The 16,902-nt window shown below is 36.4% G+C and overlaps 1 protein-coding gene across 4 annotated transcripts in view; it reads left to right on the top strand.

Annotated features, from left to right (window-relative positions):
• MINDY3 (MINDY lysine 48 deubiquitinase 3) overlaps nt 1-16,902 on the top strand; it is a 100,930-nt gene that overhangs the window by 7,587 nt on the left and 76,441 nt on the right. For 2 of the 4 annotated variants that reach the window (XM_075552442.1, XM_075552441.1), the window contains exons 2-6: nt 3,999-4,078; nt 9,495-9,555; nt 11,860-12,030; nt 15,175-15,226; nt 16,080-16,194. In XM_075552442.1, the coding sequence (XP_075408557.1) occupies nt 3,999-4,078; nt 9,495-9,555; nt 11,860-12,030; nt 15,175-15,226; nt 16,080-16,194 (479 nt within the window). Of the gene's footprint in view, nt 1-3,998; nt 4,079-9,494; nt 9,556-11,859; nt 12,031-15,148; nt 15,227-16,079; nt 16,195-16,902 lie in introns of those variants that run through there. The other 2 variants (XM_075552443.1, XM_075552444.1) reach the window with 2 other exon arrangements.

Raw genomic sequence — 16,902 nt, 5'->3', positions numbered from 1 at the left:
AAAAGGTCAAGATAGCAAGAGAAGCAGCTCCTGTCAACCAAGAGGCAGCAGACAGGTTCGCATGTGCTGCCAAGAAACACATTGACTGTGATTGTACAGCTCTTCCTATGATTGAACTAATGAATTGTATGATATGTGAATTATAAGCCAATAAAATCGTTAAAAGAAAAAAATCATTGAAAAGATACTTGTCTGAAGCAAGTACATAAGCAAATGCGGTGAAGAAAGCTGATGGTGCCCAGCTGTCAAAAGATATAGAATCTGGGGTTCTATAGGCTGGAAGATAAACAAGGGGCGATCTAACAGAAACAACAAAGCCCACATGGAAGAAGCACACCAGCCTGTGGGATCACAAGGCGCCGAAGAGATGAGGTATCAGGCATCAAAGCCAAAAAAAAATCACAGCTTTGTGAATGATGGGGAGTACGGAGTGGGGACCCAGGGCCCATCTGTGGGAAATTGGACACCCCCTTGGAGAAGGGCTGCGGGGAGGAGACGAACAAGTCAGTGTGCAGTGTAGCCGTGATGAAGCATACAATTTTCCTCTATTTCTTGAATGCTCCATCCCTCCCCCCCACACACACACACTATATAATGATCCTAATTCTACCTTACAAATATGGCTGGATTGGAGGATGTATACTGGTACAGATAGGAACTGGAAACCCAGGGAATCCAGGACAGATGAACCCTTCAGGACCAGTGGTGAGAGTGGTGATACCAGAAGGGTGGAGGGAAGGTAAGGGAGAAAGGGGGAACAGATTACAAGGATCTACATATAACCTCCTCCCTGGGGAACAGACAGTAGAGAAGTGGGTGAAGGTGTAAGATATGACAAAATAGTAATAAATTATCAAGGATTTATGGGGGAGGGGGGAGCGGGGAGGGAGAAAAATGAGGAGCTCATACCAAGGGCTCAAGGAGAAAGTAAGTGTTTTGAGAATGATGATAGCAACATATGTACAAATGTGCTTGACACGATGGATGTATGGATTTTGATAAGAGTTGTACGAGCCCCCAATAAAATGATTAAAAAAGAAGAAAAGATACCTGTCTGAACAGGTTTTTAATGCCATTGAAAGTACCCTTCTTTGGAAAACAAAACATTTAATACTAGAGTAAGAAGCAAGCCTCAGAATTTAAGGTGGGAAGAGATAGGCTACCCACTGTTTTGTACCAAATGCAGTCAAGTTTGTGAACAAGCCTGCCTTTATCTATAGAGCTGCTACTCCCCAGCTTTGAAGGGAAAAGGAACACCAACTCCCAGTTTTCTGGTTACAGAAAACCTGGACAATGGGAACCCTAGAAAAAGTAACAAATGACTAGATGGAGCAGAGTACTTCTGAACGGTGCCAGACAATGAGGAAGAAGATGTGGAAGAAACAGTGCCAGAAGACAAATTGAGATGAGACAGTCTGCGGAAGGATTCCAATTTTTCAAAACTGCTTTGGGCCGTGATAGGAACACTGAAATGAAAACAAATGGTGGAAGAATGTTTAGTACCATACAGAGAAGTGAGCAAGCAACAGTAGTCAGCCAGTGTTTAAATGTCGTGGGGTCAACATTTGACCTCTGATTTCACTAGGGGTAAGAAGAATCAAATTCGCTATCAGCCCAAGGTTGGGCATACCTCCACCCGCTAGCCTTCTTTACCATTTCTGACTCCCAACTATTCCTCCCAATGCAATCTCTGCTGGGTTTGGTAATTTATTACAGTGGCCACACAGAACTCACAGACCATACTCATGGTTATGGCATTTATGGGGAAAGTTAACAGCCTACAATTTAGGATCAGAAATATTCATAATACAGTTCTAAGGTCGAGTGGCAGAATACTTCTTAGCCATACACACAGCCATGCTTTTCTCTGGTCCGAGATCTCTTCGTCATGCTGTTCCTATCCAGTGTCTGACGACTTGCTGAGGGGCACTCACTGTACTATAAGCTCAGACTGAAGGTGTTCAGCTCTACCTCCATGGCTATGAGGACTGAGCTCCGTCAATTAAGTGCCTGGAGGCAACCCAGTTCACACATGAACCTCCTGTCTGGAGGTACTCGGCTTTCACATTGTGGATCCTGGGAAGCTCACCACTCTGTTTTATACTCTTGCTGTTGTCACCTCTCCACTGCTTCTCTGGCATTAACTCTGTCTCCTAGATCAAGGAGTTTCATCATGCAGGTATCTCAGGATCAATTAATATGCTTTGTACCTGACTTCTGGCTCTTCTTTCTGGATGATAGTAACATTTCCCTCTCTTCTGCTTCTGAAACAGCTTATTTTAAACTTAGTGGGATGGTAAAAATGATCAATTCCCATGTTAGACTTTCATACACCCTTTATACATGGTCTCCTCCGTATGGAGGTCATGTACTTTATTTAGATTAATAGCAATCTGCCCAGTGCCTTTGTGGGGGCCACAAATTCTTCATATTTGTGTAGTCCTAACTAGTTATTTGGTAGGAATGACAAAGACTGGCTAGAAAAGTCATATAATGTAAATCACTACACCACAGCCAGAAATTACGTGTTTGAAATTACACTGGGTTTTCCTGACTCTCCTGCCTCCCCATCTATCTCCTCCACTCTTCCATCTCCATCCCTAACACAGAAAGGCCAAACCCTCTTTTTCAAACTTTTCCTCAGCCTACTCAGTGCGAAGACGATTTGTATTCTACTCAGGTGATGTAAGTTTATGGTATCAATAAGTAAATTACGTATGTATTTTCTCTACAGTTTTCTTTTGTAATTTATTTTTTATTCATTTTACTGGGAGTTCTTTTAAAATTTTTAATTTGTTTTTAATATATATATATATTTGTTTTCTTTAAAAAAATCATTTTATCGGGGGCTCGTACAACTCTTATCACAATCCATACATGCATCCATTGTGTTAAGCACATTTGTACACTTGTTGCTATCATCAGTCTCTAAACATTATCTTTCTACTTGAACCTTTAATATCAGCTCCTCATTTTTCCTCCTCCCTTCCCAACACTCCCTCTCTCATGCTGTCCGATATCTCCCTTCACCCACTTTTCTGTTGTCTGTCCCCCAGGTACAGGATTATATGTAGATCATTGTGATTGGTTCCCCCTTCCTCTCCCACCTTTCCCTTACCCGCCTGGTATCACTGTTCTCATTATTGGTCTTAAGGGGTGTATCTGTCCTGGATTCCCTATGTTTCTTATCTGTACCAGTGTACATCCTCTGGTCTAGCTGGATTTTCTTTACAGTTGTCATAGGAATACTTTTATTTATTTTTTAACCGTATGTATGTTTATTTGTTGTTTTGTTAAATCATTTTATTGGGAACTCATACAATTCTTATCACAATCCATCCATCCATCCATCCATTGTGTCAAACACATTTGTACATCTGATGCCATCATCAACCTCAAAATGTTTTCTTTTCATGGGAGCACTCCTATAGTTTCTTTTATTGTGAGAATGTAGCATAATACTTATGCACAGTATATGCTAACTGTTTATTTTATTAGTAAGAATTTCAATCAGCGGTCAGCAGTAAGTTTATTAGTAGTTAAGTTTTAGGGAAGGTGGTCAACTTCATTTACAACTATATTTTATGAAACTAATCTTAGCGTACTTTTTGATAAAGTTCACAGTGTATCCCCCATAGCGGAGACCAGAGATTTTTTTAAAAGGGTTTATATGTATACTTATATATATTTTGGAGAGAACATAGGTTCTGTAGCTTCTTTGGAAAAGTTCCTTAATTCTTCCCCAAAGTAGAGAACCACTACCTCTGAGTTACCTATAGATATTTTGATAAGTGATCTTTGAAGCAAAGAACATTAAGAGGAGGGGAAAGGTAAACTAGTAGGACAGTTGATTAATAGTTTAAACTATTAAATACAGTTATATGAAATATAGCCCCCTCAACTGACCTACAATTTTTTTAATGTTTAAAAATATATAGTATTTGTAGCCACTACTTGAATTACATTTTTAACCTTCGTTATTTGTTTTCATTTTTTAGGGTTTGTGTTTAGTGAATCAGAGGGATCTGCATTAGAACAGTTTGAAGGCGGCCCTTGTGCTGTTATTGCACCTGTTCAGGTAATAGGAGCTACTTTACCAACTACTTAGAGGAACTTGCTCAAATGCTGCATTTTACTTTTTGCTTTTAATGTTTGTATTCTGTATATTCATGAGGCACTTAACTTTTTTCCATATGAATTACTGTAATACAAAACTTCAATGAATTCAGACCTTGGGTAGTTTGCAAAGCAAATTTATTTATTTTTGCAGCTTTGTTATAAAGAAAAAAACAGTAACTGTTCCCTGACTTTCAAAAAGTTAAGAATTACTCATCATAGCATCTGTTTTTAGAAAAAGTAGTCAAAATAAAAAAAAAAACAAGTGGGTGGGGCAAAAAGAAGCAGTAATCATACTGTTCTTATTATTCTGTCTGTAAAAAGATTTTTCTAAAAACTTGAAGGCAAGTTATTATCTTCATGGCTTCGCTTTTAATAGCTTTTTTACAATAAGCACAAAATAGGTACTCTTATACTTTAGCTTTGGCCTTTCTAAGTAAAATTAGTAGCAACTGATTTCAAAGCATTCAAAAATAAGTTTTTTCTTTGCACAAATATAGTTTATCTGAAATCATGTACTTAATTTTGATTTTAATGTATTGCATTGTTTTAATGTCAGTGACTAATTTGCTGTAAACAGTAATTTTCTTAAAACCAACAATTAAATTTTCATTTTATCCTAATCCCTTCAATACTTGTCTCTAGCAGTGAAGCTTCAGATGATTATAGAAGCAGTTAAAATATATTGCTTTTGTTTTAATCAATACTTTTTGAAAATACATATTTAACATTTTTATTCATTGGACATAAAGAATAAATTATTAAATAGTTGCAAGGTAACCCTTCAGAAGTATACATTAAATAAATTTAAAATGTATTTATCTGAGGGAAAAAGTCTCCTTGTGGCAGTTTCCAAAATAATATCCTCTATAATTCATTATTTCTATTGAGAGTAAAGTGGATATATATAATTATATACATATAGAATATATAAATTTATATTTTTTTATTCTAAAAGTTAAGTTTATTTGCACTTACATAAATAAAATACATATGAACAATGAATTATTTGGCACAATAAAACCTCTTATCACTGTAGGATAATATCAATTCTAACTTTGCCTATGAGTGGTCAGCTGTAAAAATAAAATTTAACTATGAATTAATTAAGAGTTGGAACTCATTGAATTGAGTATGTGAGGCAGATATGGGTTGCTAGTAGGAATCTTATCTGAGTTAGAAGATTCCTTGCCTGTTCATATGCAAATGAGGTTCTTGAACCTTTAGGAGCCCTACTGGCTTAGTGGATTCCACATTAGACTGCAAACAAGGTCAGTTGTTTGAAACCACCAACCGCTCCTTGTGAAAAAGATGAAGCAGCCTTCTCTGCTAAAGAATTGCCGCCTTGGAAATCCACTGGGCCAGTTCTGGTCTGTACCAAAGCATCACTGTGAGTCAGAATTGACTCACTAGTTGGGTTATTTATGGATTTGGGTTTGGTTGGTTATTTTTTTTGTATCTTCATCAGTAATAGTACCCCGGCCAATAGTGAAAGTTATGAATGTAGTGGAATTTCCGTTTGTTTGGTTCCTCCCCCCCACCCGCCCAAGTTTCTTGTTTTAAAATTTTAAAATGGTAGTTATTTTTGTACATGGGTTGCTGTTGTAACAAAGGATAGTTATACAGTTGTAATGTTTAAAAACCTGATACCTATCTTTATTTGCCTTGAAGAAACGATTTTAGTAGAACAACCATAGAAATCTTTTTCCATCAGAAGAATTTGGTTTTTACTAATTTAATTTTAAAACCACTGAATCATTAAGAAGTCCAGCTTTGAAAACTTTTTCAAAGTATAAAATGAGAGCATATGGTATTACTAGAAAAATAAATATTATATATGAGAATTTACCAAGAATTTATCACGTGCCATGATGAAGAAGTAATCAATAATGATAAAAAGAAAGGAATGCAGTTGGTTGGAGTAGTTAGCGATATGAAGGGCATCAATTAGGACTTTAGATAACCTCATCCTAGATCTTAGGTCCTAACCATAAGAAGAAAGCAATCTGTCAGCCATCTTTATGACTTTCCAAGTTCAAAAACTCTTTGTAATAAAAATCATGATTTTGTGGGAGATTAGTTTTACAAATAATTTATACAAATTGGTTAGAAAACCACTAAGATTCCAAATCCACAGCCATAGAGTTGATTCCAACTCATAGCGATCCTATAGGCCCAGTCAAGCTGCCCCACAGGGCTATGAAGGCTTAATCCTCACAGCAGCCATCTGCTGGCTTCCAGTGGAGACCTTTCAGTCAGTAGCAAAGCACCTGCTCACTGCGCTACCAGGGCTGAATGAGATACTAGTGGTGAAATGTGCGCTATCTATGAATATGCAGTCAGAGTAGTCGGAATATGCTGAATAACAAAAGTCTCCAGGCGTTCAATCTTACAAGTAATAAAATAAAAGTAAGCTAACTAGATTCTGTTTGTTAACTTTTTCTCATTTTTGAGTACCAACGATCATGGTCAATACATACAGCAGTTGGTAGACATGAGCTTACTTCTATGCTGTTCCACAGTACAAATTTATGTTTTAATTTTAATGCTATGTTATTCTTGAACCAAAAATAAGGTTGATTCTTAGATATAAAAATTACACTTTGGTGAATCTTTTTACATGAAAAATCCTTATTAAACCAAAACATCAGTGTTAAATGACTGCTTCATGACACATGTTTTATGTAGACCTTTGAACTTCTGAGGTGATGTTCCTTCCTAGGTCTCTGACCCTTCCCTGGAATCCTGCTCTCTTTGATTTACCACAGTGTGGGTCTCCTTCTGAAATTTAAATTGTGTTCCTCTGAATTATTCTTTGAATTTGGAGAAATAAAACATGTTTGAAGGGGTGATCAGGGAGGTAGTATGGATGGAGTAAGATTTCCCAAGAAAATTGTCCTAGGACATGAATGAATTAGTTACATTGTCATAACGGGGGTAGGGGTAGGGTTTCCAAAAAAACTCAGCACCACTTTGTGGCCTTTTCTAACTAAAACAATTTTTAATTTTGCTAAAATAACTTTATAAGAAGCCCTCATGTTCAGTGTTTCCTTTTAAAAAATCGATCAAGATTACCCCTTCAGCATTCCCAAAAACAGTTGTCATAGCCTTCTGAGCCGGCCGCTCTTCCTTGACTATAACTGGTCCCGCAGATCCCGTTGGAAGCCACTGGTATGATTGGACGTTTTTTTTTAAGGAGTCCTAATGAGACTAAGACAAGTGTAGTACTGAGGGAACTTGTCTACACCTGTCCATTCATCACAGAGCCATCTTCCAATGTGTTGTATTTGGAATAAAGTCCTGCATCGATGGACTGGTACCCTAGTACTAATACAACTTTTGACTTTCTTCATATAAGTAGTAGGAATATTTTTAAACAACCTAATTGTACAATAATGTAATTTAAATATTAAACATTTTTTCAGGAAAATCAGAAAAATAATGTGATAGGTAATTAGTGATTAAGAATGACGGTTGTGAATTCTGTTGGGAAATAATAAAACACAATCGCATCCTTAGGATTCTCACTTGTAAGAAAATTAAAAACAGGCATAAATAAAAACTGAGAGGTATATAAATGTGTTAACAGTGGTTTCATTGGTGGTAAACTAATGTGTGCCTATTTCATTTTTTCCAAAATTTTGTAGTGATACAATTAATGATTTTATCATTTCAAGGGTGGAGGGGAATCCAAAGCCCTTGACTACAGTGTCTGTAACTTTTTATTTTGTTGGTATATGATCGGATATTTAGTTTCTCCTTAGAATGCTTTGCATTGACTGGTTATTATACATCTGGTACTATACCAAATGCAACACATACAAGGGGATACCCCCCCAAAACGGACTTTTTTTAAAGTTTTTTTTTTTACAAAACAACCTTAGCACCTTCAAAATACTCTCCATTACAGTCAACACATTTGTCCAGTCTGCGATTCCATTCTCGGAAACATTTTTCAGACTCCTCTGTTTGGATGACTGACAGCACCTTCCTGTTTTTTTCTTCACCCCTTCTGCGTTGTCAAACCGCTGTCCTTTAACGTCCCTCTGCATGCTCATAAACAAAAATAAGTGACGGAGCAAGGTCAGGTGAATAAGGTGTGCGGGGAAGAGAGGCATGATGTTTTTTGCCAAAAACTGGCACACTGATGGCTGTGTGAGCAGGTGCACTGTGGTGGTAAAACCAGTCTGCTACCAATCAGGCCATTTTTGTTGCACGCCATCATGCAGTCTTTTTAGAAGCTTTAAATAGAAAGCTTGATTAACAGACTGACCTGGTGGAATGAATTCCAAATGCACTACGAGTCGACATTTTTGTCTTTTGGGGAAGTTGACAGACATCCAGAACAAGATTTGTCATCAATTGACATTTTGCCTTTTTTTAAATGAGAAAATTACTCATTACTTGCATTTTTCCCACAGCACTGTCCTTGTAAGCTGTGTTCAACATCACAACAGTTTCTGTGGCATTTTTCCTGAGCAGGAAACAATATGTCACAGCTTACACTCTGTTCTCTTAAATCAGCCATCACCCAAAACAGGTTCCAGTGAAGCTGCTTTGCACTGTGACCTGAGAGAACCTCCTAAAGCGACTCCACAGGGTGCACTAGCTCACAGGGAGGTGCTTGGTGGCTAGTGGGAAAAATGCACACTGCTAAAAGCTCTGCTCTGCCTACTGGATTCTAGTTGGTTTGTTTGGTTTGCTTTGCTTTGGTTTTTGGGGGTAGGGTACCTCCTGGAGTATTGCCTCATATAATCATCACTTCTACCTCTTGCAGTTTGTGCTATTATTTCTAGTTAGTAAAGGAGTTGAATCCCCAGTGTGACATTGTTGACACATTTAACAAAGAACACAAAACAAAATTGTTTCTCTTTTGAATCCTGATAGTTTGTATAAGTTAAATCAGGAAGTTTGGAGCTTTGGGTAATAAAGAAATGACTTTCATAGGTAATCTTGTGTCACAGATCTGAGCAAGTAGAACCAAGCCACTTTCTATTTTGATGTCTTTTCTTGCAGGGAATGGAGGGAAATGTGTGTGGGTGCTACTGTTCTAAAGGGTATTTACTTTGTGAATACAGTGGGCTTCTACAATGATCAGTGTGTGTCTCTTATTCTTAAATTAATTCTTGTATTTATGAGAAAATATATCTTGTAGAAGAAGCAACATTTTATGGATCTCGAATCAAGTTTCTGTTAGTATATTTCTGAATAAATAACTGCAGAATTTCTGTTGAATGTGAAGGGAAAGCATTTAAAATTGTAACAGTAATTCAAAATATCAGGAAGGAGGGACAAACTAGTTTCCCCCCTTTTTAAATTAATGTATAAAATGTTTTCTAGTAGTGCTTTCTAATACTGATTGCTTTAATTGTGCAAAGGCATTTCTTTTGAAGAAGCTCCTGTTTTCTTCTGAGAAGTCGTCTTGGAGAGATTGCCCAGGTAGGATAGCTCCCTTTAAAAACCTCTCACCTCTTCCCTTAGATTTCCATGCATCTTCCATTGTCATTAGCTTAATTACAATATCCATCTTAAAAATTAACCTGTAAGTGGTATCGTTTACAGAATGTTTTACACATTTCATCAATATTGACCTCAAACTTTAAAGTGGATATTTCTAAATTTGGTTTTCTTCAATAAGAGATGTAATTGAAGAGAAAGAACAAAGTTTTTGCCTCACCCTGAAACATAATGTGGTTCATTGAGTTGTGCTAAAAGAGCCCTGTGGCACTATGGTTAACTTGTCCACCTGCTGGGTGGGTGGAACCCAGCAATCACTCTGCAGGAGAGAGATGTTTGCTTTGTGAAGATTTGAGCTTCCGAAACTTTATGGGGTAACTCTGTCTTCTGTCTAACAGGGCTGATAAGACTCGGGATCAACTCTTAAGCAACAGCTATTATGGTTTATTATAACACACCATTATTATGGCCTTTTTTTGGTCTTACTTAGCTCCACGCAACAACCCAGAATTACCTTTATATTCCCGCATCATTTAGTATAATGCCTCACACAGTGGGACCATTAATGCAAATATGTCTGCGTTCAGTTGCGAATGAAGCTGTCATGGCCTCTGCAGCATGATTAAGTCAGATGCATGGCATGGCATGAGGACCTGGTGATAAAGAACATCTGCTTCCAAAGATCTCTCCGCCACTTACATAATTTCATGTAACTTCACTATAACATCTTAAAGAAGGCAGAATATATTACTGCTACAGGATTAAATATGAAGACATAGCAGTTTGCATTCCAAACCAATCCCATAGATCCTATTAATGATTATGAATTTAAAAGTTAAGTATCACTGCCATTTTTTTTTTGCCACCAAATAACTAAGGAGGCCAAATAAGTTTAGTAGGGATACTAAAGTGTTATACATAAAAGACATAATATACTAGTTTTAATGAGATGCTGTAAAAAAATTTAATCATTTTATTGGGAGCTCTTACAGATGCTATAACATTCCATAGGTCACTCACATCAAGCGGTATTGCACAATTGTTACCACAATCAGTTCAAAACATTTTTTTTCTTCTTGAACTCCTTGATAGTCCCTTTATATCCCCTCTACCCCTAACCCTATCCCCTAGGAACTCTTTTTTTCCTCTCACCTCTATAATAGGGGTGGTGTGCGTGTGCGTGTGTTTTTCCATATCACACATGATCCAATATATCCGTTCACATACAATTCTGTTTCTTTATCTCATCCATGCTATCAGCTCCCTATTCCCCCACTCTGTTCTCCCCCCACGCACCCCCACCCCCAGCCCCACCCCCGACACCCTTCCCATATCCCATGGAACCATTACTCCTGTTAGACCTCATTCCTGTCTGCCAATCCTTGAAGGCAATGTTCCTGCTCCTTGTCCCTGTTCGGAGCAGCTCTTCCCAGACATGGCTGAAGAGCTAACCCCAGCAGGAGATACTATTTTTAAAATGATTTTTTAAACAAGTTGTAATATTTCTTTCACAGAAATATTTCATAACATTTCAAAGATTGCCATACATGCTGTGGGAGTTATCAAGCGGAAGGCACAGTTTCTGCCTTCAAAGAGATCTGCATGTACTGGGAGAGAGAGTTCCTGGTAGCATAAAATTTTGCATACAAGTGTACAAATATTATACCATTTATTTTAAAGTCCAGAAAGTTAGACTGCTTCTTAGGGGCAATCTGAGCTATATTGCTAGTACAAAAGCTAAAGTTGAGAAAAATATTCCGAGCATTTGTGCTATTTGCCATAAATATTATCACAGCTTCAATAGGTTCTATGTTATGCTGCATAACCTGCAGTGGGCTGTGGCATTGTATTTGCCAACAGCGTGTTAACCATATTATCCTTATTCCTGTGGGGCAGGGTGCAGGTAGGCCAAGCAGGCCTGTGCCTTGTACCTCGTTTGCATTAGAGACCACCTGCCCTAAATGCTTCATTTGCAGTTTAATGGAATGGACCATCACGATCAAATTATTCCAAGGAATATGTTCTAATATATAATTTTGCATTTTCCAGCATCCTTTTTCTAATCTATGGGAATGTTGTAACGAATAGTGGTGATATGTTTAACCCGCAAGCATGTTGTTACCGTGAAGCAATTTAAAGCCTGTTGTTTATGGGGTTTCCTTTTCCTTAAAATGCGTATGTGCCCAGCATTAGATCACCACATTTAGGACGTAGTTTCATGATAGGATTTTTTTTTCTCCCTTTCTCAAAGAAAACCCTTGTAACTTGTTGTTTGGTTCTTTGTAGAGGAAGAACGGAAGGACCTCCTGTGTCATACCTTGTGTGACATATTAGAAAGTGCTTGTGACAACTCGGGCTCCGTTTGCTTGGTTTCGTGGTTAAGAGGAAAGACAGCAGAAGACACTGCTAGTATTTCTGGGAGTCCTGCTGAGTCGAGTTGCCAAGTGGAATCTTCTTGTAAGATACGTTTTTTATGTCCTGACTCAAAGTCTTCTACCTTTGAGTAAAGCTTAAAATTGTCTAAGAAAAAAATTATTTAATTTTCACATCTCTCTCATTCTCTGTGTGTCTGTCTGTTTAAAACCTAAGTCTGACTCATGAACTTTAGTGTTTTTTCATGTCCATTTCCCTTAAACTACAGGGAAGTTTAATTTGGTAATTAGAACTTTCATTTTTTTAAAAATTGAGAGAAAAAACCCTCCAATTTTCACATAAATTGCAGTTAACTTCAGCTTGATGATAATCTTTTGTGTTTTAGCATTCACATTCAAATAATTTAAACAATAAACTTCTATATACTTTAATTTCAGATGTAGTAGTAGTTTTCTTGGTCTCTTGGGGGAATTTTTTTTTAACATAAAATTTCCTATCGACCAGTAGCTTCTTTCTATTGCAGAGATGGGGGGACCCTTTCTCTTCACTACGTATTTTGACTAAAGTTTTTGGTTTCCTTCTGAATTTTGTGGACATTGCTATATATATAGATTGCTTAAGGTGATTTTACTTATGAGTTACCCTTGTTTATTTTTATACTTTGCAGATTTTTCTCATTAGATGAAGCAACTGCTGCTTGCATGGTATTCATTGTACTCATAACAAATTTGTGGTCTTGAGTCTTTAAAATCCTTGACCTAAAATCTCTCAGCTTGAACTAGTGAAGGGAAGACTTCTGTTAGTTCACGATTAGATTAAAAACATTACTCTCTGAGGTTTTTTTTTCAAGAATTATCTAACTGGTAGATTTTATGAATTGGTAATGTTTACATTGAAGAAGTGATTTATTCCAGTGATAAGTTACTCCATCAACTAGAGTCTGTAGGGAAACACTTTTTAACGATAAAATACCTGATTTCTTGACAAGTAAATTTTGATCGCATGTCATATGCATCTTGATAGCCACGTAGGATTTTTCTCTTAGGCATTATCTCCCTCCTGCTACAGTGTCTCTGTGAAACGGAAGTGCTTTCTTTGCATCATCTTTGTAGTGAAAGTGCTTTCCACCTGCCAAACTCTGATTGTAAGCACTTGCAAAGAATAACTTTTAAAACTTAAGTTAGTGGATCAAGTTTTCTTTTTAGCCTTTCAAACATAGCCTTTCAAAAAGAATTTAACATATTTCAAGAGTTGAAAATGATAATTGTAGAAGACATTCATAAGGATGATTGTGGTAAATATCAAGCTTAGCTTAAGAATATTTTCTAGGTTTTACTAAATTGCATGTAAACATGGTTCATAGTTCCAATTTAGGATATTAACATTTTGAGAAAGGAATTGTTAAATTATCTTAAGAGTATAGTGGAGAGTATATTTAAAGCAAGTACATATATATTCAGATTTAATATTGTATAAACTTGAAAAGTTAATTGAAAGTGTGAGAATTGACTGTACATTCTGACAAACAACTTATATAAAATGTTCTTTTCCATATAACAATCTATTCTGTCTGTTCTTTCCTTTATTCTCATATTTTTACCCTGTGTTTTATATTTCTTCACCATCTCTGCCTGCTAAGCTTTTACTTTTGCCTGCCTCGCTTCTCCAAATTTCTATTCTATGTACGCTTTCATAGTGTGTCCCCCAGTAAAATTATTCGGATAATCAAGCATAGCAGAACAGTTAGCACAATTTGGAAAAGATTAGATGGAATTTTTATTTTGTCCTGGAATCTTAAATGTGAAATGTTTCCCTTTTTGTAAATACTACATTCTGTTCGATCATTAATTTCATTGGCTTCTGTGGTGTGTATACCTACGGCTTGTTGGTAGTGCACTCTTGTTTGCGTAGTGTATACTCAGGTTCAAATTCAGTTTGTTTCCTATGTAGTAAAAATTATTGCTTCTATTCATGTATTTGGACTTCTGAAGACTTTTTAAAATAGTTTGAAGCACAGAAAATTGAAAGTAGGTTTTGAAATAGCATAATGTGGCATTTTAAATAATAAATTTAATTTGTAAATTCTAAATTTAACTTTTAATTAATTCTCTCTTCTGATCTAGTTGAATTTGTTTATATTTGAGAGTACTAAGATTTACTTTACAACATAGACATGGAATTGTTCATTTTGGTAAGTTAGAGTAGGAATTTTGATTTGTGTGTGATATTTTTAAAGACTGTGGAGCCAAGACTATCTGAGTTCAGATCTCAGCTCTGCCGTGTATTGCTATGGGCTCTTGAGAGTATACGTTTTTGTATCTGGAGTTCTTTTTCTGTAAAATGAGAATGGTAGAATTAAATGAGGTAAGATCCGTAGAAAATTTCTTGTCAGAGTAAATTACTCAATAATCATTGCCTTTAAGTAAGACACTTTCCTTTATTTTAGAATCTATCTGCAGTATTATATTAATAATGGCAATCTAAATAAGTTACTGATAACTTTGCACTAGTTATATGAACAAATAAGGAAACAAACTTAAGCCATGTTGAACCTGTGTACCTTCAAAATGCTATGCCTTGTTATATACATTTGCTAAAGAATTATCAGACCTGAAGATGTAATAATATAGTGGAGGAGGATTAATTATGATGGGTTTATATTGATCTATAAACTGAAGGGTTCATTCAAAGTATAGGACCTATAACAAGGAGCCCGTGCTATGGTAGTATACCCGGGCTGCTAACTCTAATTGCAAAGTCAGCAGTTGAAATTTCGCAGTGACTTTGCACTGTGGTGGGAAGAGGAGGTTTTCTGCTTCAGAATTCCAGCCTCGGAAACAAAAGGGCAGTTCTACTCTGTCATAAAGGATTGCTTTCAGCCAGAATTAAAACAGTGACAGTGCATCTGTTTTTTGGGGGAGGGGGTTTTGGACACATTACAATCATATGTGAAGCACTGTGATTGACAGTTCTTCAGTCCACAAACTAGTTTATTATTTCTGGCCCTTCCACATTCTCAGTGTTGCATCCATTTAGTTATAATTATAGTAACTACGATGCTGAATATAAATTCATGTTATAGTCAAAAAATTTTTTAATCTGAGAATTTTAAGGAAGTGAGGAAATAGGGACAAATTTTGATTGCTTGAAAGTGTTTACAGCCTGCTGTGTGTATCTTGTGTCATTTATTTGCCACGTGTAGTGCTGAAAAGTGTCTTTCATGTATAGCTGCCTTGGCTGTCGGAGAGCTTGGCTTTGAGCGATTTCACGCATTAATTCAGTAAGTAACATTGGAGCATTTAAAGTACTTTCGTTGTGGACACATTGCCATTTTAATTCTTCTCATACTGCGGAATGGTGCTTAGAGTTGTATAATACTGCACTGCTGAGACATAAATGCAAAACCCACTATTTGAAGATTAATTAGATTTTAAATTAAAAGAATAATTTGTATATTGTACTTAAATGATTCAGAGCTCTAAATCAACTATCCAAATATACCTTTCTAAACAAAATGATTTTCATAATTACAATGTAAAAAAAGTATCATTTTAGTTTAAAATTTCTCTGTCAGGGATGAACATATAGAATTCTAGTGAGATAAATTATTATATATTTGTCAAAATACATTTTCTATAATTTTCATTAAGAAGGCCTATATTTTAGAGCAGATATATATTTTATTACAAAACAAAAGGTAAGTAGAGACATGTTGATAGAATGAAATTACTTTGGGTTTGGTGTTTAGTTTCTTCTAAAAGAAATATGCACCCTATCTCTCTCATTTAGATTATTTGTTAATAAAGTCTAACCTTTTAAAAAAAAGTCCTTTTCTCTATTCTTAAACACTTCTTGAAGAGAATTACTCTAGTCTCTCTACATGAAGAATGTCGATGGTGACAGTTCACACTAAAGGTGACGAGGCCCTGTCCCAAGGGGGCAGTCTGTATGCATGGTAAGTTAGTTACAACAGCAGTTACAGCATTCACTCCTCATGAAACTTATATTAAGAAATTGACATAAAAGTCTCATTTGTATACATTTTAATGTGGAAGAGAACTTAAAACTTCCCTCTTTATAAATGTGGTCAAATCTTATTATGAAACTAATATTTACTTATTTTTTCCCTCCAGCAAAAGATCGTTCAGAAATTTGTCCGAATTGAAAGATGCTGTCATGGACCAGTATTCAATGTGGGGAAACAAATTTGGAGTATTGCTTTTCCTATATTCCGTATTACTGACAAAGGTTTGTTTCCAAAGATGCTTCTTAATTTTCGAGTTTAGTCCTTTTTGCATGAGACAAGTGATTTTATTCTTGATGCTAATTTGACATCTCATAATAAATGTTTCTTAGACTGAAACACAGGAGTCAGCTACTCTTGTTACAACTCACTTGCTGCTTAATCATCTTCAATCTTAACATTTAAAACCCGGGCTTTTATGAATAACAGAAGTTATTAGTAATGTTTTGATTATGAAAGGCAGACAGGGCATCTGAATTTTATTTTTTAATCTTAGCAAGGTCTGACACTAGAACAGGAGCCCTGCTTGTAGAGTGGTTGCGTGTTGGGCTGCGATACGCAGTTTGAAACCAGCCACTCTGCAGAAGAAAGACTGGGCTGTCTGCTCCCCGAAATAGTTACAGAAACCCACAGGGCTCACGAGGAGCTGCACGGACTCCATGGTAGTGAGTGAGAGAGCCCTTGCTGACGTAATTCCTGGGAACTGTACCTTAGCCCCTTCCTTGACGCATGCTGCTGTTTCTTATTCTATACTGTTATGACTACTTTGTCTGTTTTCTTTGATAGCCTCTTTTCCTTCTTTACCTCTTACCTCCTGTTCTTCTACAAATTTTTAGATTTCAGAAGTACCAAGTCGGTGTTCTTGTTTATTTGTTTTATAAGGGTTATTTTTCTAACGTACTTATATGTGCCAACCTCGATATGTACATTTC

The sequence above is a fragment of the Tenrec ecaudatus genome, chromosome 6 (assembly GCF_050624435.1).
Source record: "Tenrec ecaudatus isolate mTenEca1 chromosome 6, mTenEca1.hap1, whole genome shotgun sequence".
In the NCBI taxonomy this organism is placed as follows: domain Eukaryota; kingdom Metazoa; phylum Chordata; class Mammalia; order Afrosoricida; family Tenrecidae; genus Tenrec; species Tenrec ecaudatus.
This window is presented reverse-complemented; position numbering and strand designations above follow the sequence as displayed.